Source organism: Oncorhynchus nerka, linkage group LG14 (assembly GCF_034236695.1).
Source record: "Oncorhynchus nerka isolate Pitt River linkage group LG14, Oner_Uvic_2.0, whole genome shotgun sequence".
Lineage (NCBI taxonomy): Eukaryota > Metazoa > Chordata > Actinopteri > Salmoniformes > Salmonidae > Oncorhynchus > Oncorhynchus nerka.
In genome coordinates this window covers 64,995,345-65,021,114 of record NC_088409.1, presented here as the reverse complement: position 1 = coordinate 65,021,114, position 25,770 = coordinate 64,995,345, and the positions used below count along the sequence as shown (strand labels likewise).

General features: G+C 44.2%; 1 protein-coding gene and 1 long non-coding RNA gene across 2 annotated transcripts; both read right to left on the bottom strand.

Moving 5' to 3' along the window:
- Nucleotides 1-1,921: 1,921 nt before the first annotated feature.
- LOC115141720 (uncharacterized) lies at nucleotides 1,922-11,191 on the bottom strand. Its single transcript, XR_003865397.2, has 4 exons — nucleotides 11,060-11,191; nucleotides 8,595-8,657; nucleotides 3,098-3,451; nucleotides 1,922-2,124 (listed from the first exon to the last, which is right to left on the bottom strand). It is a non-coding gene; the product is annotated as an uncharacterized LOC115141720 (long non-coding RNA).
- A 9,068-nt stretch (nucleotides 11,192-20,259) lies between these two features.
- Nucleotides 20,260-23,786, bottom strand: LOC115141259 (alpha-2-macroglobulin). The gene is made up of 4 exons (XM_029680011.2): nucleotides 23,587-23,786; nucleotides 23,096-23,249; nucleotides 22,703-22,755; nucleotides 20,260-20,457 (listed from the first exon to the last, which is right to left on the bottom strand). The coding sequence occupies exons 1-4, from the start codon at nucleotides 23,758-23,760 to the stop codon at nucleotides 20,260-20,262; spliced, it is 579 nt and encodes a 192-aa protein (XP_029535871.2). The 5' UTR covers nucleotides 23,761-23,786.
- Nucleotides 23,787-25,770: the final 1,984 nt, after the last annotated feature.

Below are 25,770 nucleotides of genomic sequence, written 5' to 3'. Positions count from 1 at the left end.
ATCTTCAATGCTCTTACTGAGGAGGTTGTTGGCCAAGATCTCGCGATACATGGCCCCATCCATCCTCCCCTCAATACGGTGCAGTCGTCCTGTCCCCTTTGCAGAATAGCATCCCCAAAGAATTATGTTTCCCCCTCCATGCTTCACGGTTGCGATGGTGTTCTTGAGGTTGTACTCATCCTTCTTCTTCCTCCAAACACGGCGAGTGCTCTATTTTTGTCTCAGACCACATGACCTTCTCACATTTCTCCTCTGGATCATCCAGATAGTCATTGGGATACTTCAGACGGGCCTGGACATGCGCTGGCTTGAGCAGGGGGACCTTGCGTGCGCTGCAGGAATTTAATCCATGACGGCGTAGTGTGTTACTAATGGTTTTCTTTGAGACTGTGGTCCCAGCTCTCTCCAGGTCATTGACCAGGTCCTGCCATGTAGTTCTGGGCTGATCCCTCACCTTCCTCATCATCATTGATGCCCCACGAGGTGAGATCTTGCATGGAGCCCCAGACCAAGGGTGATTGACCCTCATCTTGATCTTCTTCCATTTTCTAATAATTGCGCCAACAGTTGTTGCCTTCTCACCAAGTTGCTTGCCTATTGTCCTGTAGCCCATCCCAGCCTTGTGCAGGTCTACAATTTTATCCCTGATGTCCTTACACAACTCTCTGGTCTTGGCCATTGTGGAGAGGTTGGAGTCTGTTTGATTGAGTGTGTGGACAGGTGTCTTTTATACAGGTAACGAGTCCAAACAGGTGCAGTTAATACAGGTAATGAGTGGAGAACAGGAGGGCTTCTTAAAGAAAAACTAACAGGTCTGTGAGAGCCAGAATTCTTACTGGTTGGTAGGTGATTAAATACTTATGTCATGCAATAAAATGCAAATGAATTACTTAAAAATCAGACAATGTGATTTTCTGGATTTTTGTTTTAGATTCCGTCTCTCACAGTTGAAGAGTACCTATGATAAAAAATTACAGACCTCTACATGCTTTGTAAGTAGGAAAACCTGCAAAATCGGCAGTGTATCAAATACTTGTTCTCCCCACTCTATATGCTACTCCATGTTTAAAAATGGACAGCAAAAATGTGACTCAGAAAATAAAATATGAGTCTTTGAACTATAGAACGTAATCTATTTGATAAAATGTATGTTACTCCATACATTTCTTCATAATGCTTGTTGTGGATTGTTGTCTCGTGTGTATATTATCAGTGGCAGTTCTAGCTTGTATGGCTCCCTGGGCGAACAACCCCTCTGCACTAACTGTAATTTTTATTCAAACATTTGAAACAACGCAAATAAATAATCATAACATTTAAAACTATATAAATATAAAAATATATAAATAGGACTCATAAATATAAAAAAGAAGAAACAAAGACAAATAGAAACGAATTTGTGTTGATTTGGCACTCGAGCATCAATACATTACCCATCCACCAACACTGTCAACCAAGAGTCATGACTAAACCAATTCACCTTGGTGGTGTGCAGACTGGTTTTATATTATTCTTAACCATTTCGCACAAACCAGAAAAAAATGCAGCAATATGTTTGCGAATCTATATATTCACAGTATTATGAAAGAATTGTGGTTTATTTGGTAGCATTTCGTAGTGTTAGTGATTTTACTAATTGCATTAGTACTGTACAAAGTTAGAGGTGCGCTATTTGATAGATTCCCCCGCTCCCCCTACCTCGGGCTTCCAGTGGGGAGACCTGAGGTCAACCTACCCCCCTCCCCATCTTGTACTTCTGAGTGGGAGACCTTCCCAGGCAGTAGCCTGCCTAGCTCATAAACTACAATCAGGACGCCCACTCCGACAAGGTTAATTAACCCACAGTCCCACACTGTGACATAATATCATTGATGTGACGTGCAAATGAGATTGTTTTATTTTAAATTAGGCCACAGGAAGGCTAAATATTTATATTTCATTTTTATTTGTCATGTCATGAATGGTACAGAGTAGCCTAATTCAGACAGAGTTGAGCTTCAGCTTGTCAGGGTGGGTTGTGCATTCAGGAGAGGATCTTCCATAGTGACATGAATACCACAGGCCATAGCAGGGTGGGAGCTTGATGCAACATCCACCCCATGGTAGAGCAAGGTTTGATGTGTTCTGGGGAGAGGAAGGTTATTGTGTTCATTAACATGTACAAAGTCATCCACTTGATGAATATTGTCAGAATGAGTTCTCTCTTCAGCAGTGGGCCTCATCTGTGCTCATGTTATATAGTGGACATTTGTGTTTTTTCCACTCGTTTGTTTTTATCCACCTAATTTCATCAAGCTTTTAGGGCTGCATTGCAACTTTCCTCAGTCATATGTGCCTTTTGACAATACATAGGAATGCATGCAGGTCATGCTAGATTTCAGAAATATATTTGAAATAGAGATCTTATGAACTTTGTCCATAAGACTGGAACAGCGTTTTTATTTAATCCACTGACATACATTTGTGTCTTATTATACAATGTCATAACGTAGCTGGCATTGCTTCAAAAGGCATATACAGGTAACTGCCAAAATAAAGGAAACACCAACCTATTAGTGTCTTGAGGGCATTCGGTCATCACGAGCCAGAACAGATTTAATGCACCTTGGCATAGATTCTGTAAGTGTTTGGAACTCTATTGGAGGGATGTGACACCATTCTTCCATGAGAAATTCCATAATTTGGTATTTTGTTGGTGGTGGTGGAAAACGCTGTCTCAGGTGCCACTCCAGAATCTCCCATAGGTGTCCAATTGGGTTGAGAGCTGATGACTCGGACGGCCATGGCATATTGCTGACATCGTTTTCATGCTCATCAAACCATTCAGTGACCACTCATACCCTGTGGATGGGGGCATTGCTATCCCATAGCCATGGTAGCCAAAATAATGTCCTGTGCAGAAAGTTTATACATGACCCTAAGCATGATGGGATGATAATTGCTTAATTAACTCAGAAACCACACCTGTTTGGAAGCACCTGTGTTCAATATACTTTGTATCACTCATTTACTCAAGTGTTTCCATTATTTTGGCGGTTACCTGTAGGTCAATAAGTAATTTCACCTGTATATGTCTATTTTTTTGATTGATACTCACGTTTTTTGTGGGGGTTCATGTAGTTTATAGTGATGTTCTTCCTCTCTTCTCTACCTCTCCGTATCAAAGTACAGTTATAACTCTTTGTCTCGTTGGAATGAGTTAGGGCATGGCCAATGAGAATAAGCTGACACCGACCTTTTGCTGTAATGTGAAAGGTTGAGTAATTTGTCATCTGAAAGTTTTTGTAAGAGCTCCCCAACAGGACCCCGTCCTCTGTGGTGAGGAAGTCACAATCAAAGGACGGTGACTCTGGACATGGTGGGTACTCGCATTCCAACATGAGGCTGTTGTTTTCAGTGATACAGGCATTAAGTTTTCCAAAATCGCCTTTCTTCTCTGGTGAACAGGTGACTGAAAGTACAAGACATACAAATACTTACAATACTGCTTTTGGTTTTAATAACAACTCCATGTATTGATACAGTAAAAGGTTAAAGGGACATTTCACTCATAAAGGAAAGTTTGTCCAATGTTTTTAGACCTCAAAAGTAGACTAATGTTGAGATACATACAGTACCAGTAAAAAGTTTGGACACACCTACTCATTCAATGTTTTTTCTTTATTTTTACTATTTTATACATTGTAGAATAATAGTGAAGACATCAAAACTATGAAATAACACATATGGAATCATGGAGTAACCAAAAAAGTGTTAAACACTTTGAAAGTAGCCACCCTTTGCCTTGATGACAGCTTTGCACACTCTTGGCATTCTCTTAACCAGCTTCGCAAGATAGTCACCTGGAATGCATTTCAATTAACAGGTATGCCTTGTTCAATGTTAATTTCTGGAAATTCTTTCCTTGCTACTATGAAGAATCTAAAATATATTTTGATTTGGTTAATACTTGTTTTGTTATTACATGATTCCATATTTATTATTTCACAAACTCAGCAAAAAAAGAAACGTCCTCTCACTGTCAACTGCGTTTATTTTCAGCAAACTTAACGTGTAAATATTTGTATGAACATAACAAGATTCAACAACTGAGACATAAACTGAAATAGAAATAGAATAATATGTCCCTGAACAACGGGGGGATCAAAATCAAAAGTAACAGTCAGTATTTTGTATGGCCACCAGCTGCATTAAGTACTGCAGTGCATCTCCTTCTCATGGACTACACCAGATTTGCCAGTTTTTGCTGTGAGATGTTACCCCACTCTTCCAACCAGGCACCTGCAAGTTTCTGGACATTTCTGGGGGGGAATGGCCCTAGCCCTCACCCTCCGATCCAACAGTTCCCAGATGTGCTCAATGGGATTGAGATCCCGGCTCTTCGCTGGCCATGTCAGAACACTGACATTCCTGTCTTGCAGGAAATCATGCACAGAACGAGCAGTATGGCTGGTGGCATTGTCATGCTGGAGGGTCATGTCAGGATGAGTCTGCAGGAAGGGTACCACATGAGGGAGGAGGATGTCTTCCCTGTAACACACAGCATTGAGATTGCCTCCAATGACAACAAGCTCAGTCCGATTATGCTGTTACACACCGCCTCAGACCATGACGGACCCTCCACCTCCAAATCAATCCCGCTCAAGAGTACAGGCCTCGGTGTAACGCTCATTCCTTCGACAATAAACGCAAATCCGACCTTTCCCCCCTAGTGAGACAAAACCGCGACTCGCCAGTGAAGAGCACTTTTTGCCAGTCCTGTCACCCCTGACGGTGGGTTTGTGCCCATAGGCGACATTGTTGCCGGGGATGTCTGGTGAGGACTATTGCAGACAGTCTGAGCACTGATGGAGGGATTGTGCGTTCCTGGTGTAACTCGGGCAGTTGTTGTTGCCATCCTGTACCTGTCCCGCATGTGTGATGTTCGGATGTACCAATCCTGTGCAGGTGTTGTTACACGTGGTTTGCCACTGCGAGGATGATCAGCTGTCCATCCTGTCTCCCTGTAGCGCTGTCTTAGGCATCTCACAGCACGGACATTGCAATTTATTGCCCTGGCTACATCTGCAGTCCTCATGCCTCCTTGCAGCATGCCTAAGGCACGTTCACGCAGATGAGCAGGGACCCTGTTATGCGGTGGAGCACACGGTGTATCCAGTGTGCGTTCACAGCCCGGTGCGCTACCTTCCAGCTCCCCGAATCGGCCGGGCTAGAGTGGGCATCCAGCCAGGTCGGAGGGTGTCGGCTCAGCGCATCTGGCCGCCAGTACGTCTCTACGGCCCAGGATATCCTGCACCGGCTCTGTGCACTGTGTCTCCAGTGTGTTCTGTGCCTGCGCCCCGCACGTGCCGGGCCAAAGTAACCATCCAGCCAGGACGGGTTGTGCAGGCTCTACACTCGAGACCTCCAGTGCGCCTACACGGCCCAGTGTATCCTGTGCCCGCTCCCAGAACCAGGCCTCCTGTATGTCTTCCTAGCCTGGTGAGTCCTGTGCCTGCTCCCAGAGCCAGGCCTTCTGTGTGTCCCTCCAGTCCGAAGCCTCCAGTGATGATCCATGGCACGAAGCCTCCAGTGAAGATCCATGGCACTAAGCCTCCAGTGATGATCCATGGCACAAAGCCTCCAGTGATGATCCATGGCAAGAAGCCTCCAGTGATAATCCATGGCACGAAGCCTCCAGTGGTGATCCATGGCACGAAGCCTCCAGTGATGATTCATGGCAAGAAGCCTCCAGCGACGGCCTCCAGTCCGGAGCCTCCAGCGACGGCCTCCAGTCCGGAGCCTCCAGCGACGGTCTCCAGTCCGGAGCCTCCAGTGACGGTCTCCAGTCCGGAGCCTGCAGCGACGGTCCCCAGTCCGGAGTCTCCAGCGACGGTCCCCAGTCCGGAGTCTCCAGCGACGGTCCCCAGTCCGGAGTCTCCAGCGACGGTCCCCAGTCCGGAGTCTCCAGCGACGGTCCCCAGTCCGGAGTCTCCAGCGACGGTCCCCAGTCCGGGGCCCGCAACGAGGGTCCCCAGTCCAGGGTCGGCGACGAGGGTCCCCGCACCAGAGGTGCCACCAAAGTGGGGTGAGCCAGAGATGGAGCGGCGTCTGCGTACCACACCTGAGCCGCCACTGCGGCTAGATGCCCACCCAGACCCTCCCCTATAGGTTCAGGTTTTGCGGCCGGAGTCCGCATCTTTGATGGGGGGTGGGGGTACTGTCACGCCCTGACCTTAGAGAGCCTTTTTATGTCTCTATTTGGTTTGGTCCGTGTGTGATTTGGGGTGGGCATTCTACGTTTTGTTTTCTATGTTTCTTGTTGTTTTGGCCGGGTATGGTTCTCAATCAGGGACAGCTGTCTATCGTTGTCTCTGATTGGGAACCATACTTAGGTAGCACTTTCCCTCCTTTCAGTGTGGGAAGTTATCTTTGTTAGTGGCACTATAGCACTGTAAACTTCACGGTTGTTTCTTTAGTTTTTTTTTTTTAAAGGAAAATGTACACTCACCACGCTGCACCTTGGTCTTCTTCCAGCATCGGCCGTGACAGTTCATTAACCTCTTAGTCCGCCCCATCCCGCATGCGGTATCGTTACTACAGCCTCAACTCATTAGCATAACGCAACGTTAGCGATTTTTAAAAATCGCAAATGAAACGAAATAAATATGCCTGTTCTCAAGCTTATCCTTTTCTTAACAATCCTGTCGTCTCAGATTTTCAAAATATGCTTTAGAACCAGAGAAAATCACTAATTTGTGTAAGAGTGGTGATAGCTAGCTTAGCGTTAGCATTAGCATTTAGCACGCAACATATTCACAAAAACCAGCCAAGGAATCAAATAAAATAATTTACCTTTGAAGAACTTCAGATGTTTCAATGAGGAGACTCTCAGTTACATAGCAGATGTCCAGTTTTTCCTGAAAGATTCTTGTGTAGGACACATCGTTCCCTTTTGTTACTATGCATATGGCTACCGAAACTAACCGAAAATTCAGTCACCTACATGTCGAACTTTTTTCCGAATTAACTCCATAATATCGACTGAAACATGGAAAACGTTGTTTGAATCAATCCTGAAGGTGGTTTGTCATATTTCTCTCCATTGAAAGCACCGTCCTTGTAGCCTGGTTTGTTCTGAGATTTGAATGGAAAAATACCGGGACCTGACTTTTGTGCACCAATTGCCACGCAGACACCTAGCGGGACACCTGGTAAATGTAGTCTCTTATGGTCAATCTTCCAATGATATGCCTACAAATACGTCACAATGCTGCAGAGACCTTGGGGAAACAAGAGAAAGAGTCCGTTCATTCCTGTCGCATTCACAGCCATATAAGGCGATCATGAAAAACGTAGCCTCAGAAATCCTGTGCATTTCCTGGTCGGTCATACATCTGGGTTTTGCCCGAAACATTTGTTCTAAGGGACTCACAGTGAAAATCTTTGCATTTCTGGAAACGTAAGACTGTCTTCTTTCCAAAGCTATCAATTCCAAGCATATTCGAGCATCTTTTCGTGACAAAATATTGCGCTTAAAACGGGCACGTCTTTTTATCCAAAAATGAAATACTGCCCCTATAGGACTAACAGGTTAATTGTTTATGGTTCATTGAACAAGCATGGTAAACAGTGTTCAAACCCTTTACAATGAAGATCTGTGAAGTTATTTGGATTTTTACGAATTAGCTTTGAAAGAAAGGGTCCTGAAAAAGGGACAGTTTAGTTTTGATGTCGTCTTCACTACTATTCTACAATGTAGAAGATGTCAAAATAAAGAAACACCCTGGAATGAGTAGGTGTGTCCAAACCTTTGACTGGTACTGTATATATTATTTCAAATTCATTCCATTGCGAGTACTATGTACACTGTTTCAAACTGACGGGTGGTTTTGGTCTCACCCCTGTCAAGTACGTTAAAACATGGTCATCTTTAGTATCAACACAATCCACTATAAGTGAACTCCTTAGCTTTGAAGACGTTTTCACTATTATTGTAATGTAGAAAATTGTAAAATAAAATCAGTAAAAACAAATCCAAACGTTTGACTGGTACTCCACGTCAACAACCTAGACCATCTGTTGTGTAGATCCAGCTAAATGCCTCAATCCCAAATGAATGGAAAAGATAAGCACCATCTAATTCTCTGGTTTTATTCAGTGCCTATCTTTTCCACTCACTTAGGGTGGAGGCATATAGGTGGATCAACACTCAGCCAATGTTGTGGGAAATGGTTTCGTCTTGACATTAGACTACTTTGTCAGACGTTTTCAGACCTCCAAACTTTGATTTGAAAGTGTAATGTCCCTTTAAGAGAATGTAACATAAACAGTGCTTTATCACATGACTTGTTATAGTGTGCATGTGTAAGCCTGACATTTCTAATAGCCCCCACACAGGTATAAATGTCATGCAAAGAGAACGTATGTATCTTCATATGAAATAATGTCTTTATATGAATTTAACAAGTGGAGAAAAAAGAAAAGCATGACAAAGTCCAACATGCATCTAGCGAGGTAATTCAATCAGCAGACAGATTTGATTACAGGGATTCTCCTGATTTATGAGCTTGTTGTGCGTGCAGCACTGGTCTGCAGCTTCCTAGCTTACCCACCCAGAAACAGGAAGAGAAGTGTTGTGGAAAAGAGGAACATGTTCCCGACGCCCCAGTGTTGCTCTGTGGGAGATAAAACACACTGGTTCTGAATTACAACTCGAGCCTCACCTCTAGGAACTTTCTGTAGATCTGAACTCTGAAACAATTGAATAGGTCTGAACATTTCCACCCATCACAACGTTGAAAACAAATTGAAGCTATCCCCATAATCCTGACTATAATGAATAACTATGAATATCTATCGTTTACATTTTAGTCATTTAGCAGACGCTATTATCCAGAGTGACTTACAGTGCATTCATCTTAAGATTGTTAGGTGGGACAACAACAAATCACAGGCATAGAAAGTACTTTTTTTTTTAGCTATCAGTAGAGTTAGAACTAGAAGGGGGAGGGGTGGGGTGAGGAGAATTATTTAAGATACTGTTTGAAGAGGTAGGGTTTCAGATGTTTTTGAAAGATGGGCAGAGACTCTGCTGTCCTAGCTTCAGGGGGAAGCTGGTTCCAACATCGGGGTGACAGGACAGAGAAGAGCTTGGACTGGGCTGAGCGGGATCTGCCCTCCTTTAGGGGTGGGAGGGCCAAGATACCTGAGGTGGCAGAACGGAGTGCTTGGGTTGGAATGAAGGGTTTGAGCATAGCCTGAAGGGAGGGACAGTTTCTCTTTCTGTTCCATAGGTAAGCACCATGGTCTTGTAGTGGATGTGATTCACTGACTTGAATCCAGTGGAGTGTGCAGAGGAGCGGGGTGGCATGAGAGAACTTGGGAAGGTTGTTGCATTGGTTTGATGGCACAAGAGGGGAACCCAGCCAACAGTGAGTTGCAGTAGACCAGACGGGTAGTCCACAGGTGATTGAGTGTCCCTCATGAGCCTACATGGTGGTTGGGTCAACAATGCATTACCGTATCCAACATTGACTACAGCTGTCCTAGTCTTACAAATCTTCTCAATCGCGTACAAATCATTTTTGGATCTCTGTTGAAATGTATCTATAGCAGAACAGCAATGTATGATATTTTACAATATTGCGGACATGCAGAGAATGAAGTTGGGTTACTTCTGCATAACTTTTGGTTACTCCTAGGTTATACTCTCCAACATTGTGACCTTCCATTATTTGAGTGTAGATTGAGGCATATACGTTTCTCCATTGTATTCACCTTAGTGGAGGCTACTGAGGAGAGAACAGCTCATAATAATGGCTGGAACGGTGCAGATGAAATTATATCAAACCATGTGTTTGATGTATTTGACACCACTCCAGCCATGACCACAAGACCGTCCTCCCCAATTAAGGTGCCACCAATCTACTGGGATTCACCTTTCCTATTTCTTTTGTGGATTGTGTTTTTGTGCGCAAATTGAAAGTCTACAAAGCTATGAACAAACCAGGCTATGTACTGAATACATGGAATTGTATTGTGATGATACCAATGAATGAATCCTGCACACAATGTGCTTATTTTTATTAATCAGGAATAATATGAGATTTTTTATTTCAGCTTTATTTAACTAGGCAAGTCAGTTAAGAACAAATTCTGCCTTGTTCAGGGGCAGAACAACAGATTTTTACCTTGTCAGCTCAGGGATTTGATCTTGCAACCTTTCGGTTACTAGTCCTGAAATTGTTTGGTGAAATATGCATAAAAGGAGAGTAACTGCCCATAATTCTGAACTTTTGGATAGTTTAAGTCCCAATTTTTGATCATCACGATTTAGTGACTGCCAAGAAAATATATTGATCTACATGGATCTTTAAAGACAGACTAACTTTCTGTTTTGTCTGCGCCGAGATAAGTATGGTTGCATTAATCTTTTTGCAGGCAGTTGTGTTCTTTTGATGAATGTATTAGCAATTTTGACGGTATAATAATTTCGATTAATGTATTTGTGTTTTGAGAAGGGAACTATGTTTTGAAAACACACTTATTGTTTTGCAAGAGGCAACAGTGTTCCTTTCTTTTGAAAATCGACATCATTGTTCCAAAATAACTTTTGGTTAGAATACAGTTGATTTCCTTTTACCCTTAAAAACAGTAACCACTGAATTGGGTGTGATATTCTTATCCATTGGTCTTCAATCATTCAATAATTCCTGCCATTGTTTATCTAATCGGGATTAAATAGACAGGAAGTCAAAAGGCACTAGAAACTGTAAAATATGTTGTTAAAAAAATGACCAGAGCTGGGAAGCTTGTTAACAGGGAAGCTTGTTACCATCTCCATGTCTTTGCCCATTTGAGTATTTTAAAATTGAAATAGATATAGATATCCATGAGTTGTATTTATTACTTCTACAGCATCTCTGAAAAGCATGTTTTCCATAGTATTATGATCCCAAAGAGTACATGCCAACATTTTGTATTGTTTAGAATATGGCTGGAGTGTTTCCAAGATAGTTCCTCCATTCAACAGGTTTATTTCCATGCAATATTTCAAGAGGGAAATGTCTTATCTTACCGTTGTCACTGTTGACTGTATTTCAGGGTTGTCTTCGATGTTGCTTCAGCAATGGCAATATAAGAGCACAGAAATCTGAGAATCACTGTTGTAGGCTGGGCAGGGCACAAATGAAGAGAGCAGGAGGAAAAATAAGAGGAGTTGGGAGGGGGGAGGGGGGGGTTTAAAGAGCTACTGTCCAATCAAGTGGGCATGAGTTGCATCTTCTCTGAGCAAAAAACAGGATGTATTGTATTGACATCTAAAGTGGAGTGTGATTGAATACTCTTTCTTGATATCAGCTCAGCAGGTACACTTGTTAACCCATAACAAGGACGTTTTTAATTTCCCCATTGTTAGGTCATGAAGAGTCTTGCTGCTCTTCAAAAGTACTGTTTTTCACAGTGTACTCATATGTCCATAATTCTCAGTATAAGTTTTGATATGTTTCGTGAGCTGTGTTGTCAACAACAGGGCTCTATAATATCTGTTTTGTGGGTGTATATGTTTGTGTTCTCGATTGTTCTGTTACTCTTTCTCTAAATGGATTTGTGTTTTCGACTACATCTTTCCATGCCTTGTCCACACCATTAGCTCAATAAATTATTAGGATAAATTCATAATGGAGATTATAGCCAGGACTCATTATGGGTTTGATCAGTACAGGACACATCCCCTTGTTGATGGAATTTAGAGTGAGTGGATTTCCTGGATCCCATTCCCTGATGAGAAATAAAAGAGAACCACGCCTTTATTATTACTACAGGGGTCCACGATGATAACAGATGGAGGAAGAAAAAAGATGAGAACTACAGGGGGCCATGATGATTACAGATGGAGAAAGAAAAAAGATGAGAACTACAGGGGGTCCATGATGATTACAGATGGATGAAGAAAAAAGATGAGAACTACAGGGGGCCATGATGATTACAGATGGAGGAAGAAAAAAGATGAGAACCTGCAAAATTGAGAAAGAGCATTGGCCCACACACCTTTGTATATTTGGCAACACCGATTAACAGCACATTGTATTTGTTAAGATTCAGAGCTGCAATAATTTGTTTCAGAAGGGATAGTTTTTTTACCCTTTGTTGTGGTCTAGCACAGTGGTTCTCAACCTTTTTTGTTTACTGTACCCCCAATCACATATTGCACTGCCCATGAGTTTTCCCAAGTACCCCCTGTGGATAGGCCAGGTACCCCCATGGGTACTAGTACCCCAGGATGAGACCCACTGTCTTACACAATGCCTTTTACTATTCACCTTGTCTCCTGAGCCTGCACTCTTTTGGACAGGAATTCCAGGTGAAGCTGGTTAAGAGAATGCCAAGTGTGTGCAAAACTGTCAAGGCAAAGGGTGGCTACTTTGAAGAATCAAAAAAATATTTTGTTAAACACATTTTTGGTTGCTACATGTTTTCATGTGCTATTTCGTAGTTTTGATGTCAGATGGGATGCCGTATCGCTGCATAATGCTGTGGTAGCCATGCTAGTTAAGTGTGCCTTGAATTCTAAATAAATCAGACAGTGTCACAAGCAAAGTACCCCCTTACCATCACACCTCCTCCTCCATGCTTCACGGTGGGAACCACACATGCAGAGATCATCCATTCACCTACTCTGCGTCTCACAAAGACATGGCGGTTGGAAACAAAAATCTCAAATTTGGACTCATCAGACCAAAGGACAGATTTCCACGGGTCTAATATCCATTGCTGGTGTTTCTTGGCTCAAGCAAGTCTCTTCTTAGTGGTGTCCTTTACTAGTGGTTTCTTTGCAGCAATTCAACCATGAAGGACTGATTCACAGTCTCCTCTGAACTGTTATCAAGGCAAAGGGTGGCTACATTGAAGAATCTCAAATTTGTTTTTTTGGTTACCACATTATTCCATATGTGTTATTTCATAGTTTTGATGTCTTCACTATTATTCTACAATGTAGAAAATGTAAAAATAAAGAAAAACCCTGGAATGAGTAGGTGTGTCCAAACCTTTGACTGGTACTGTATATATTATTTCAAATTAATTCCATTGCGAGTACTATGTACACTGTTTCAAACTGACGGGTGGTTTTGGTCTCACCCCTGTCAAGTATGTTACAACATGGTCATCTTTAGTATCAACACGATCCACTAGAAGTGAACTCCTCAGCTTTGAAGACAAGCCGTTCACTGATTATTCATATTGCATGGACAAAAACGTTCAGTTTCAGAAAGGTTCACAGATGAAAGAGGCAAAAGCTACATGGAAAAGGTCACAGGTAACACCATAAACGTATGTTATCAAAATAAAACTCACAGTCTCTGTGTCTGGAGCAAACCCAGACAGCATTTTCAAATCCACTATAATCATATTGGTTGGTCAGCTCCTTTCCATGATATCTGTGAAAGAAAAGAGGCCCCTGACATCAAGGTTAGATTTTGACAAGAGCTTGTAATAATCAAATGAATGGATACTTTGATAATTTTCGCCATAAAAAGACCAGATCTGTTTTATTACTGATCCAAGCCTAGCTACAAATTAGAAGTGAAATAATCTACAGAGGCATAATGAAGCCAAGTGATTTGGGTCAAGTCCATTCTGTTAGACATGTTCCATAATAACACTTTGTAGTGACATAAATAAACGTATGGAAAGAATGCTTCTGTAAATGTGTCATTCATTCTTACTGAGACTCGAGGTTCAGCGTGACTCTGGGTCTCAAAGAGTTGCTGTTGCAGTCCACCTCTGTCTTCACCTGGATGCTGAGCGTTGTGCTGTCAGTAGGAGTAGGGATGTTGTAGTGGAGCGCCACCTGGGAAAGAGGGAAGAAGTAGTCAGGGGAACAAGGTTGCCTAAAAATAACCATTTTATAAGATAGAAAAACAATAACCATTTCATAAACTAGAAATCAAGCCAGAAAATATCTTTATGTTTGAAATTCACAGTAATATATACACAACTGGATTGGGAGGAGAGATGTGTTTTCATTGATGTGCACTGAGGCACAAGCACTGCCCTTCACTTCCATTCTGTGTCCTGCAGCGCCCTTTCTTGGTAAAGAAGCTTGTTGTTTTGGTTCACATTGAAGAGGTGCTGTCCCCCACTGGGAGACTGTACTGTCACTGTGCTGGTGCCCTCTCTACTGAACACCCTGGTGTAGTAGAGAGCCAGGGCCTGGAGGGCTACACTCCAACAGATCACAGGTAAATCAGTTCAAAATGAAAGAAAATACCCCATTTACAGAAAGGGTAGATGTTTACATTGATCAGTTACTAGAGTGACTAGCCCAGGTCAGTGGCAATAACAGAGGGGAGGCACTGAGGGAAGCTAGCAGAACGTAGGAGCTGATCTCCACTGCCAGGGAGGCTGAGGTCTCTGAGGAGGTCTGAGTCCAGTGCAGGAGACCCCCTGACCCCCCGGAGCACACACAAAGACAGAAATCGGGAACCATGGACAGCCACATCATATTTACCTTAATATTTACCTTACGTTGATTGGACTAAATCGCTTTTTGGTTTATTTGATTGGTCATTGTATGAGATTAAGCAGAGGTGATTTGATGATGTTGAAGTGGTGCTGGAATAGTGGAGGCAGCTCCTGTTTTCTTTGTGACTTGCTGTAACTCTGATTCTAAATCAATAGTTGTTTAGTAGTCCGAAAATGTCAGAAACATTAAGTTGCTTGATCATTCAACTGTTTGTTACATGCAATATGCTTTGTGGACTTCACTGGACAGAGGGTGCTCTCCAGTTTTGTGATCAAACGAAGGTGTGGTTGAATTGATTTCTTATTGTCTCGGCCTATCACAGTGTCAAGGCATACGAACTAACTGCTTATAGAGCTAACAACGCAATTATCACAACATATAAAAGTGGAGGCTTTCTCCTTCAGGAAACCTACGGGAGAAATACAACAAGAGCAAATTTTCCATAACCTGTAGGTCGGTAGGAGCGCCTCCTCTGGGTGAGTAGTTTCCTGTTTGCTTTTTTCCTTATATAGCTGGCTGAGTGCGGTCTTAGTGCCAGCATCTGTCTGTGATGGTAAATAAACAGCCATGAAAAGTGTAGCTGAAAACTCTCTAGGCAGGTAGTGTGGCCTGCAATTTATCACAATATACTCCACTTCAGGCAAGCAAAATCTAGACTTCCTTAGATTTCGTGCACCAGCTGTTGTTTACAAATATGAACAAACCGCCACCCCTCCCATCTTACGGAGTGTGCTGTTCTATCTTGCCGGTGCAGCGTATATCCCGCTACTTGAATATCCATGTCGTCATTCAGCCACGATTCCGTGAAACATAGGATATTACAGTTTATGATGTCCCGTTGGTAGGACATTCGTGATCGTACCTCGTCTAATTTATTGTCCAATGATTGCACTTTGGCGAGTAATATTGACGGTAACTGCAGCTTTCCCACTCGCCTCCTGCGGGTCCTCACGAGGGATCCCGCTCTGTGTCCTCTATACCTGCGTCTCCTCCTCTTGCAAATAACGGGGATGTTGGCCTTGTCAGATGTTTGGAGAATGTCCTGTGCTTCCTGCTTGTTGAAGAAAAAATCTTTGTCTAATCCGAGGTGAGTGATCGCTGTCCTGATATCCAGAAGCTCTTTTTTTGCCGTAAGATACGGTAGCAGGCTAGGAAACCTACGGGAGAAATACAACAAGAGCAAATATTCCATAACCTGTAGGTCGGTAGGACTGGGGTCTGAACAGATAGGTTATAGTGAAGAGCAGAAGCTCTGAACTATAACCTGTAGGGAACACAATTATATGGTAGGTTTCTCACTTAAGGGTGGCAGGGTAAATGCTAATTAAATTCTGTGGTATAAAAACTGTTGTGTTTTTGTGGACATTACTGTAGTATTTACTACATAACACATTTACTACATATAATACTACCCTATTCTACATTAGGACTACGTGCTCAATGAACGAGCGGTAGGGAATTGGTTGGTTCTCCCAGGCTTCTTTTGCTAAATCCAAAATGCCTCTGCATGGTCGCCCGTACAACAACTCGAAGGGGGAGAACCTGGTAGAGGCTTGAGGAACTTGGCGCAGGGCAAACATAAGGTGGGGCAACAGCATGTCCCAATTTTTCCCATCCTTATCCACAACACATCTTAACATGCTCATGGTGTTTTATTCCGCCTCTCGCACAGTCCGTCTGTCTGGGGGTGATAAACACTCATTCTAATCTGCTATACACTGTATAGCTTACATACAGTTGAAGTCAGAAGTTTACAAACACTTAGGTTGGAGTCATTAAAACTCGTTTTTCAACCACTCCACGAATTTCTTGTCAACAAACTATAGTTTTGGCAAGTTGGTTAGGACATCTACTTTGTGCATGACACAAGTAATTTTTCCAACAAATGTTTACAGACAGATTATTTCACTTCTAATTCACTGTATCACAATTCCAGTGGGTCGGAAGTCTACATACACTAAGTTGACAGTGCCTTTAAACAGCTTGGAAAATTCCAGAAAATGATGTCATGGCTTTAGAAGCTTCTGATAGGCTAATTGACAACATTTGTGTCAATTGGAGGTGTACCTGTGGATGTATTTCAAGGCCTACCTTCAATCTCAGTGTCTCTTTGCTTGACATCATGGGGAAATAAAAATAAATCAGCCAAGACCCCCGAAAACAGATTGTAGACCTCCACAAGTCTGGTTCTTCCTTGGGAGCAATTTCCAAACACCTGAAGGTACCAAGTTCATCTGTACAATCAATAGCACGCAAGTATAAACACCATGGGAACACGCAGCCGTCATACTGCTCAGGAAGGAGACTCGTTCTGTCTCCTAGAGATGAACGTACTTTGGTGCGAAAAGTGCAAATCAATCCCAGAACAACAGCAAAGTACCTTGTGAAGATGCTGGAGGAAACGCGTACAAAAGTATCTATATCCACTATCTATATCCACTATTGGTATATCGACATAACCTGAAAGGCCACTCAGCAAGGAAGAAGCCACTGGTCCAAAACAGCCATAATAAAACCAGACTAAGGTTTGCAACTGCACATGGGGACAAAGATTGTACTTTTTGGAGAAATGTCCTCTGGTCTGAATAAATGAAAATATAACTGTTTGGCCATAATGACCATTGTTATGTTTGGAGGAAAAAGGGGGAGGCTTGCAAGCCGAAGAACACCATCCCAACCGTGAAGCACAGGCGTGGCAGCATCATGTTATGGGGGTGCTTTGCTACAGGACGGACTGGTGCACTTCACAAAATAGATGGCAACATGAGGAATATATTGAAGCAACACCTCAAGACATCAGTCAGGAAGTTAAAGCTTGATCGCAAATGGGTCTTCCAAATGGACAATGACCCCAAGCATCCTTCCAAAGTTGTGGCAAAATGGCTTAAGGACTACAAAGTCAAGGTATTGGAGTTGCTATCACAAAGCCCTGACCTCAATATTATAGAAAATTTGTGGGCAGAACTGAAAAAGCATGTGTGCGCAAGGAGGCCTAAAATGTGATGGGAATGTGATGAAAGAAATAAAAGCTGAAATAAATTATTCTCTCTACCATTATTCTGACATTTCACATTCTTAAAATAAAGTGGTGATCCTAACTGACCTAAGACAGGGAATTTTTACGTGGATTAAATGTCAGGAATTGTGAGAAACTGAGTTTAAATGTATTTGGCTCAGTGTATATAAACTTCCGACTTCAACTGTAGGTCATTCATGAGCCGGGACATGAAGGGAGTGCCTTGATCTGTTAAAATAGTTGAGGGTAATCCTACTCGCAAAAACATAACCAGCTCCTTGGCTATGCCTTTTGTCGCCATGGTGCGTAATGGAATAGCCTCGGGATATTTGGTCGCGTAGTCCACTACTACATTTAAGTTAACATTTAACTTTATTACTTATTACATTACTTATTATTATTATTATTTATTACTTTATTACATTACTACGAGGATGTATTGTGTCCTCTGGCTGACCGTGGCAGTGGCCCCACTAGGTCCATGGCAATAGCTTTGAATGGGGTTTCTATAATGGGAAGAGATACCAGGGGATTGCGAAAATGGGCCCTGGGGGCCATACATTGACACCTGTCGCATGACCTGCAATATTTGGCTAAGTCTCTGGTCACCCCCGGCCAGTAGAACAGGGTGAGTACCCGCTCAGCCGTTTTCTCCCATCCTAAATGTCCCCCAAGACATGGGAGAGGGCCAAGTGCAGCACAGTGTCTTGATATGACCTCCGTACTACCAATAGTTCAAACTCCCCCTCCCTTCTCCTACATACCCAATATAATAGGCCGTTATGTATGGCAAAATATGGGAAACGTAACTCACCCTCATCCTGTAGCCTCTTCCGATCAATAACTGCCACTTTGTCCACAAGCCTTTGCACCTCCTGTTGCCCTAGTAGACCGTCTAGTCGCCCCATGTGGTTTACTTTTTCCCCCCGGAGTTTATGGCGGGAAACCAGGTTATGTGCCAGGCCCATGCGGTGCTGTGAGCTCCTCTTCTCTTGTCGCCCCTCTCATGCTTCTCCGTATTGGTCCACAACCCATGGAAGAGTGGGCAGTCATGACCAAGGAGGACGGGAACTGACAAGTTCGGTGACGTTTTCCATGGGTGTGGTCTTCTTTACTCGAAAGCTGCAGAATGATGCCACTGGATTAAGTACTGACCCACTGTCCAATCCTGTTCTGATGCACATTCTGTTTATTCATAGAACAAGAGACACATTGAGCAGGGCACAACCTTGTGGACTGTTCAGATACTGTAACGGCGTTCTTCGTTTGTAGAAAGAGAGGACAGAAATGCAGCGTGGTGGTTACTCATGTTTCTTTAATGAAGACGAAAACAACAAACGGAACATAAAACTTATTACAGCCTATCTGGTGAACACTACACTGAGACAGGAACAATCACCCACAAAATACAAAGTGAAACCCAGGCTACCTAAATACGGTTCCCAATCCGAGACAATGAGAATCACCTGACTCTGATTGAGAACCGCCTCAGGCAGCCAAGCCTAACAAGACACACCCCTAATCATACGCAATCCCAAATCCTATAAAACCCCAATACGAAACACAACACAAAACCCATGTCACACCCTGGCCTGACCAAATATATAACGAAAACACAAAACACTATGACCAAGGCGTGACAGAACCACCCCCCCCCCCCTAAGGTGCGGACTCCCGGACGCACCTCAAAACCATAGGGAGGGTCCGGGTGGGCGTCTGTCCATGGTGGCGGCTCCGGCTCGGGACGTGGACCCCACTTCCTTAATGTCCTAGTTCCTCCCCTTCACGTCCTGGGATAATCCACCCTCGCCGCCGACCATGGCCTAATAGTCCTCACCCAGAATCCCACAGAACTGAGGAGAAGCTCGGGACTGAGGGACAGCTCGGGACTGAGGGGCAGCTCGGGACTGAGGGGCAGCTCGGGACTGAGGGGCAGCTCGGGACTGAAGGGCAGCTCGGGACTGAGGGGCAGCTCGGCACTGAGGGGCAGCTCGGGACTGAGGGGCAGCTCGGGACTGAGGGGAAGCCCAGTACTGAGAGAAAGCCCAGTACTGAGAGGAAGCCCAGTACTGAGATGAAGCTCAGGTAGGTAGTAGGCTCCGGTAGATCCTGGCTGGCTGGCGGATCTGGAAGATTCAGGTTGACTAGCAGATCTGGAAGATTCTGGTTGACTAGCAGATCTGGAAGATTCTGGTTGACTAGCAGATCTGGAAGATTCTGGTTGACTAGCAGATCTGGAAGATTCTGGTTGACTAGCAGATCTGGAAGATTCTGGTTGACTAGCAGATCTGGAAGGTTCTGGTTGACTGGCAGATCTGGAAGAGACTGGTTGACTGGCAGATCTAGAAGATCATGGCTGACTGGCGGATCTAGCTGCTCTATGCAGACTGACAGCTCTGACTGCTCCATGCAGGCTAACAGCTCCTTGCAGACTGGCAGCTCCTTGCAGACTGGCAGCTCTTTGCAGACTGGCAGCTCTGGCTGCTTCATGCAGACTGACAGCTCCTTGCAGACTGACGGCTCCTTTCAGACTGGCAGCTCTTTGCAGACTGACAGCTCTGGCTGCTTCATGCAGACTGACAGCTCCTTGCAGACTGACAGCTCCCTGCAGACTGGCAGCTCTTTGCAGACTGACAGCTCTCTGCAGACTGGCAGCTCTTTGCAGACTGACTGCTCTGGCTGCTTCATGCAGACTGACAGCCCTTTGCAGACTGACAGCTCTCTGCAGACTGGCAGCTCAGGCTGCTCCGAACAGGCAGGAGGCTCCTGCAGCGTTGCAGAGGAGGAAAGCTCTAGAAGCGCTGAACAGGCGGGAGACTCCGGCAGCGCAGGAGAGGAGACAGTCTCCGGCTGCGCTGAACTGGCGGGAGGCTCCGGCAGCGCTGTAGAGGAGGAAGGCTCTGGCTGCGCTAAACAGGCGAGGCGCACTGAAGGCCTGGTGCGTGGTGCTGGAACTGGTGGTACTGGATCGAGGACACGCACAGGAAGCCTGGTGCGGGGAGCTGCCACCGGAGGACTGGTGTGTGAAGGTGGCACAGGATGGACTGGACCGTGAAGGTGTACTGGAGAGCCTGAGAGCAGGACTGGCACAGGACGTGCAAGGCTAGGTAGGTACACAGGAGGCCTAGTGCGTGAGGCTGGCACAATTCTCACCAGCCGACTAACACGCACCTCAGGACGAGTATGGAGCGCTGCCCCAGGTGCCATCAAATCCCCGACTCGCTCCGTCGGACGAATTTTGTACCTATAGCACCAAGCTAGCAACTCCCTCATTACTCTCCACTCCACTTTCCCCATTAACTCCTTCACAGTCTCTGCTTCGCTCACCTCTAACACCGGCTCTGGTTCTGGTCTCCTCCTTGGCTCCTGACGATTAACAAGGTGAGTTGGCTCAGGTCTGACTCCTGACTCAGCCACTCTCCCTCTGAGCCTCCCCCCAATACATTTTTGGGGCTGCTTTTCGGGCTTCCCTCTGCGCCGTCGTGATTGTTTCTCCAACTCCATTCTCCTATAACCCTCTTCGCACTGCTCCAGCGAATCCCAGGCGGGCTCCGGTACTCTCTCTGGGTCGACCGCCCACCTGTCTATTTCTTCCCACGTCGTATAGTCCCGATATTCTCCCGGCTGATCCCAGGGTCCTTCTCCGAATAATTCATCCTCCTTTCGCTGCTCATTCTGTCGCTGCCTGTTACCACGCCACTCGGTCCGTGTGTGGTGGGTGATTCTGTAACGGCGTTCTTCGTTTGTAGAAAGAGAGGACCGAACTGCAGCGTGGTGGTTACTCATGTTTCTTTAATGAAGACGAAAACAACAAACGGAACGTAAAACTTATTACAGCCTATCTGGTGAACACTACACTGAGACAGGAACAATCACCCACAAAATACAAAGTGAAACCCAGGCTACCTAAATACGGTTCCCAATCCGAGACAACGAGAATCACCTGACTCTGATTGAGAACTGCCTCAGGCAGCCAAGCCTAACTAGACACACCCCTAATCATACGCAATCCCAAATCCTATAAAACCCCAATACGAAACACAACACAAAACCCATGTCACACCCTGGCCTGACCAAATATATAACGAAAACACAAAACACTATGACCAAGGCGTGACAGAAACAAACATGTTATGTAGGCCAAACATGCCTGTCTGACATGTAGAATAAGGAGTCACGTCAGTTCAATTCATGACAATTCTATCTGCAATGTTCTGAAGTTTGCTTACTGAAGGTGGCCCAGATGTGTTCACATAAAGCTGATATGGAGGCTTCTGGTAACTGCCATGTGGAAATGAATGATGACCTACCTAGCTGGTGGAGTCATCGTCTTATCGTGTTGTATTATTTAGTGACAATCATCATAAATTGACAGACTAATAAGGGTCTTACATCACGTTACACAATGTTGTACTGTGAAGGGCAAGACAAAAGATTGGCTAATGTTTAATGAATAACTCTCATATTCCCAAAAATCAACAGAAAGGGAAAGGGGGACACCTAGTCAGTTGTACAACTGAATGCCTTCAACTGAAATGTGTATTCCGCATTTAGCAAATGTATACAACTATATGAACTAGGCAGGTGATTGTCTTTGTCTCTTCAACATCACAAGTAGCACTGGGACTTTAATGTCAATTCAGTAGATTAATAACTCAATCTCAGGAAAAACATTCTCATACATTCCAATCTGACCTGTATGAATGAAAAACCCCATGTCCTGTGGTACATTTTTGAGGACCTTCAAATCAGCCCATACAGGTTTACTTACCTCTGCAGACATGCAGAGTATGTTTGCATTGAGTGCTATGTCTCAACTGTTTGTGTAGCCTTATCAAACAGATAACATGAGCTAAAGATGTGGATTTTGTCCAATAGTTGTTCAAAACATTTCCCATTCCCAAAGCCTTATTGGTCATGAAATACAAATGGGATGTATAAGAACCCCCACGCTTCCATTCTCAGGGTGGACACTTTAACCATAAGGGGGCCACTGTAACCATTTGGTTGAACAACACTGTACATAGTTTTACATAATAGCTGATTGCCATGTCTATCGCACAGTATTATGATGTTGTGATCCTCGTGTCTCTCTTTTTGTTCGAAATAGTGGAGATACTGTTGTAAAGGAAGACCAAATAAATCAATGTTTTCAATATTTCACATTTTCAACACCCCACCAGCTGATTGACAGGGCTAAAACTGGAATCCAAGGTGATCACTCTAAACTGCACTGTAAAAACACAAAGACAAGCGCTCAATGAGAGTTTTAGAAACATCATTTTTTTCACCTTTGGTACTAAGACCCCAATTCAGATAAGGGAAAACTGCACTGCGTTTTTTCTGAAAATATTTACACTATCAATATCCAATGATAATGTCCAGGAGAGGAACAGCTTGTAACATGGGGTATGTTGGTACAATCTCCAGTCTACATATTCTGAGTGAACCTGCAGTGGATTTCTTTGTTATCTGCACCTTTACTGTCCTGTTTCAAATGTCTTTTAGGAGCAACATGTGATGACAGAGCAAACCAGTCCAGCAGACTGTGTACTGGCTCTGTGTCAAATTACCTGTTTGTCCTGGGTTGTAGATTGGTTTATCCGTTTGGATGAATGTCATCGGACTGTAGGGTTTGATCATGACCTTTCTCTCTGTCGATAGAAATGTTTCACCTCGAACCTCCACCTTAAAGTTTTGCACTTCGTCACTCTCCACCTGAGGGGCCTGTCAGTGAGACAATGAACCAATAACATATCATCCAGTGTGGCTTAGTTGGTAAGAACGTGCTGCAACAATGTCAAGGTTGTGAAGATTCAATCACTTCTCCTTTCATCAGTGTGTTTTAAAAATGCTTTTTCTTTAGTAGTTAATAATGTAGTAGTTCATCTTTTTTATGTCAAATTTCAGCTTGAATCCCAGAAAAGTTTTGGTAGGCCACCACATTGATATTTCCCATCAAATAAGATAGCATTGCACTAATATGAAGAGATGCATCACAAAGCTAAGAAGTACTGTATACTCTTATTGGAATGGTTCTGGATGTCGACCAGTGCTGGCTGACCTGAAACTGGAAGCAGCGGTGAAACTCTTGGTCAGAACTCTCTTGGAGAAGAATTTTGCTCTGCTCATCAACAATCAGAGATATGGTCATGACCAGGGTCTCGTTGGGCTGCAGAAGACTGGCACAAAGCTTGGCCTCTGAGCCTGCCTGGATCACTGCAGGAATGGCTACCATGTAAACCCTAGAGAGACCGTACACACACAGGAAAATCTGTACAAAATGATAGGGCACCTCTAAACAAGAAACTACAGATGTATTGTAGGATCCAGTATTGTCATAGAAAAATGATCCTGTAGCAACAGGATTTGACCGTTTAGTCCATAATGTTGGTTGATCTGTGGTTCCGTTACGAGAAAAAAAAACATGAAATTCACGTGATCACATCAATGAGAATACTTTACTTTAAAATGCATAATTTACATTAATTCAATTTAAACAGTCATGGTCCACTGCAACTTTTTTGCTGTTCCAGGTTTGTTCCAGGGACGTTCCCAAGAATGTTTTTAGGACGTTCTTAGAACGTTATGTCATGGTCCTCTTGATGTTTTTGTCTAGTTCAAATCAAATCAAATGCTATTAGTCACATGCACCAAATACAACAGGTGTAGACCTTACAGTGAAATGCTGAATACAACAGGTGTAGACCTTACAGTGAAATGCTGAATACAACAGGTGTAGACCCCGAACCGAGAGTGCAGTTTAAAAAAATACAGATAAGAATAAGAGATAAAAGTAACAAGTAATTAAAGAGCAGCAGTGAAATAACAATAGCGAGACTATGTACAGGGGGTACTGATACAGAGTCAATGTGCGGGGGCATAGGTTATTTGAGGTAGTATGTACATGCAGGTAGAGTTATTAAAGTGACTATGCATAGAAGACAACAGAGAGTAGCAGTGGTGTAAAGAGGGTGTGTGTGAGGGGGGGGGGGACACTGCAAATAGTCTGGATGGCCATTTGACTAGATGTTCAGGAGTCTTATGGCTTGGGGGTAGAAGCTGTTTAGAAGCCTCTTGGACCTAGACTTTGCACTCCGGTACCGTTTGCCGTGCGGTAGCAGAGAGTACAATCTATGACTAGGGTGGCTGGAGTCTTTGAGAATTTTTAGGGCCTTCCTCTGACACCGCCTGCTATAGAGGTCCTGGATGGCAGGAAACTTGACCCCAGTGATGTACTGGGCCGTTCACACTACCCCCTGTAGTGCCTTGAGGTCAGAGACCGAGCAGTTGCCATACCAGGCAGTGATTCAACCAGTCAGGATGCTCTCGATGGTGCAGCTGAAGAACCTTTTGAGGATCTGAGGACCCATGCCAAATATTTTCAGTCTCCTGAGGGGGAATAGGTTTTGTCGTGCCCTCTTCACAACTGTCTTGGTGTGCTTGGATCATGTTAGTTTGTTGGTGGTTTGAACACCAAGGAACCTGAAGCTCTCAACCTGCTCCACTGCAGCCCCGTCGATGAGAATGGGGGCGTGCTTGGTCCTCTTTTTCCTGTAGTCCACAATCATCTCCTTTGTCGTGATCACGTTGAGGGAAAGGTTGTTGTCCTGGCACCACACGGCCAGGTCTCTGACCTCCTCCCTATAGGCTGTCTCGTCGTTGATCAGGCCTACATCTGATCAATGACGTGTTCCTTTTGTCCAGGTGGGAAAGGGCAGTGTGGAGTGCAATCAAGATTGCATCATCTGTGGATCTGTTTGGGCAGGATCTGTTTGGGCAGTATGCAACTTGGAGTGGGTCTATGGTTTCTGGGATAATGATGTTGATGTGAGCCATTACCAGCCTTTCAAAGCACTTCATGGCTACGGACGTGAGTGCTACGGGTCTGTAGTCATTTAGGCAGGTTGCTTTTGTGTTCTTGGGCACAGGGACTATGGTGGTCTGCTTGAAACATGTTGGTTTTACAGACTCAATCAGGGACATGTTGAAAATGTCAGTGAAGACACCTGCCAGTCAGCACATGCCCGGAACACACATCCTGGTAATCCGTCTGGCCTCACAGCCTTGTGTAAATTGACCTGTTTAAAGGTCTTAATCATGTCGGCTACAGAGAGCGTGATCACACAGTCGTCCAGAACAGCTGATGCTCTCATGCATGCCTCAGTGTTGCTTGCCTCGAAGCGAGTATAGAAGTGATTTAGCTGTTCTGGTAGGGTCGTGTCACTGGGCAGTTCATGGCTGTGCT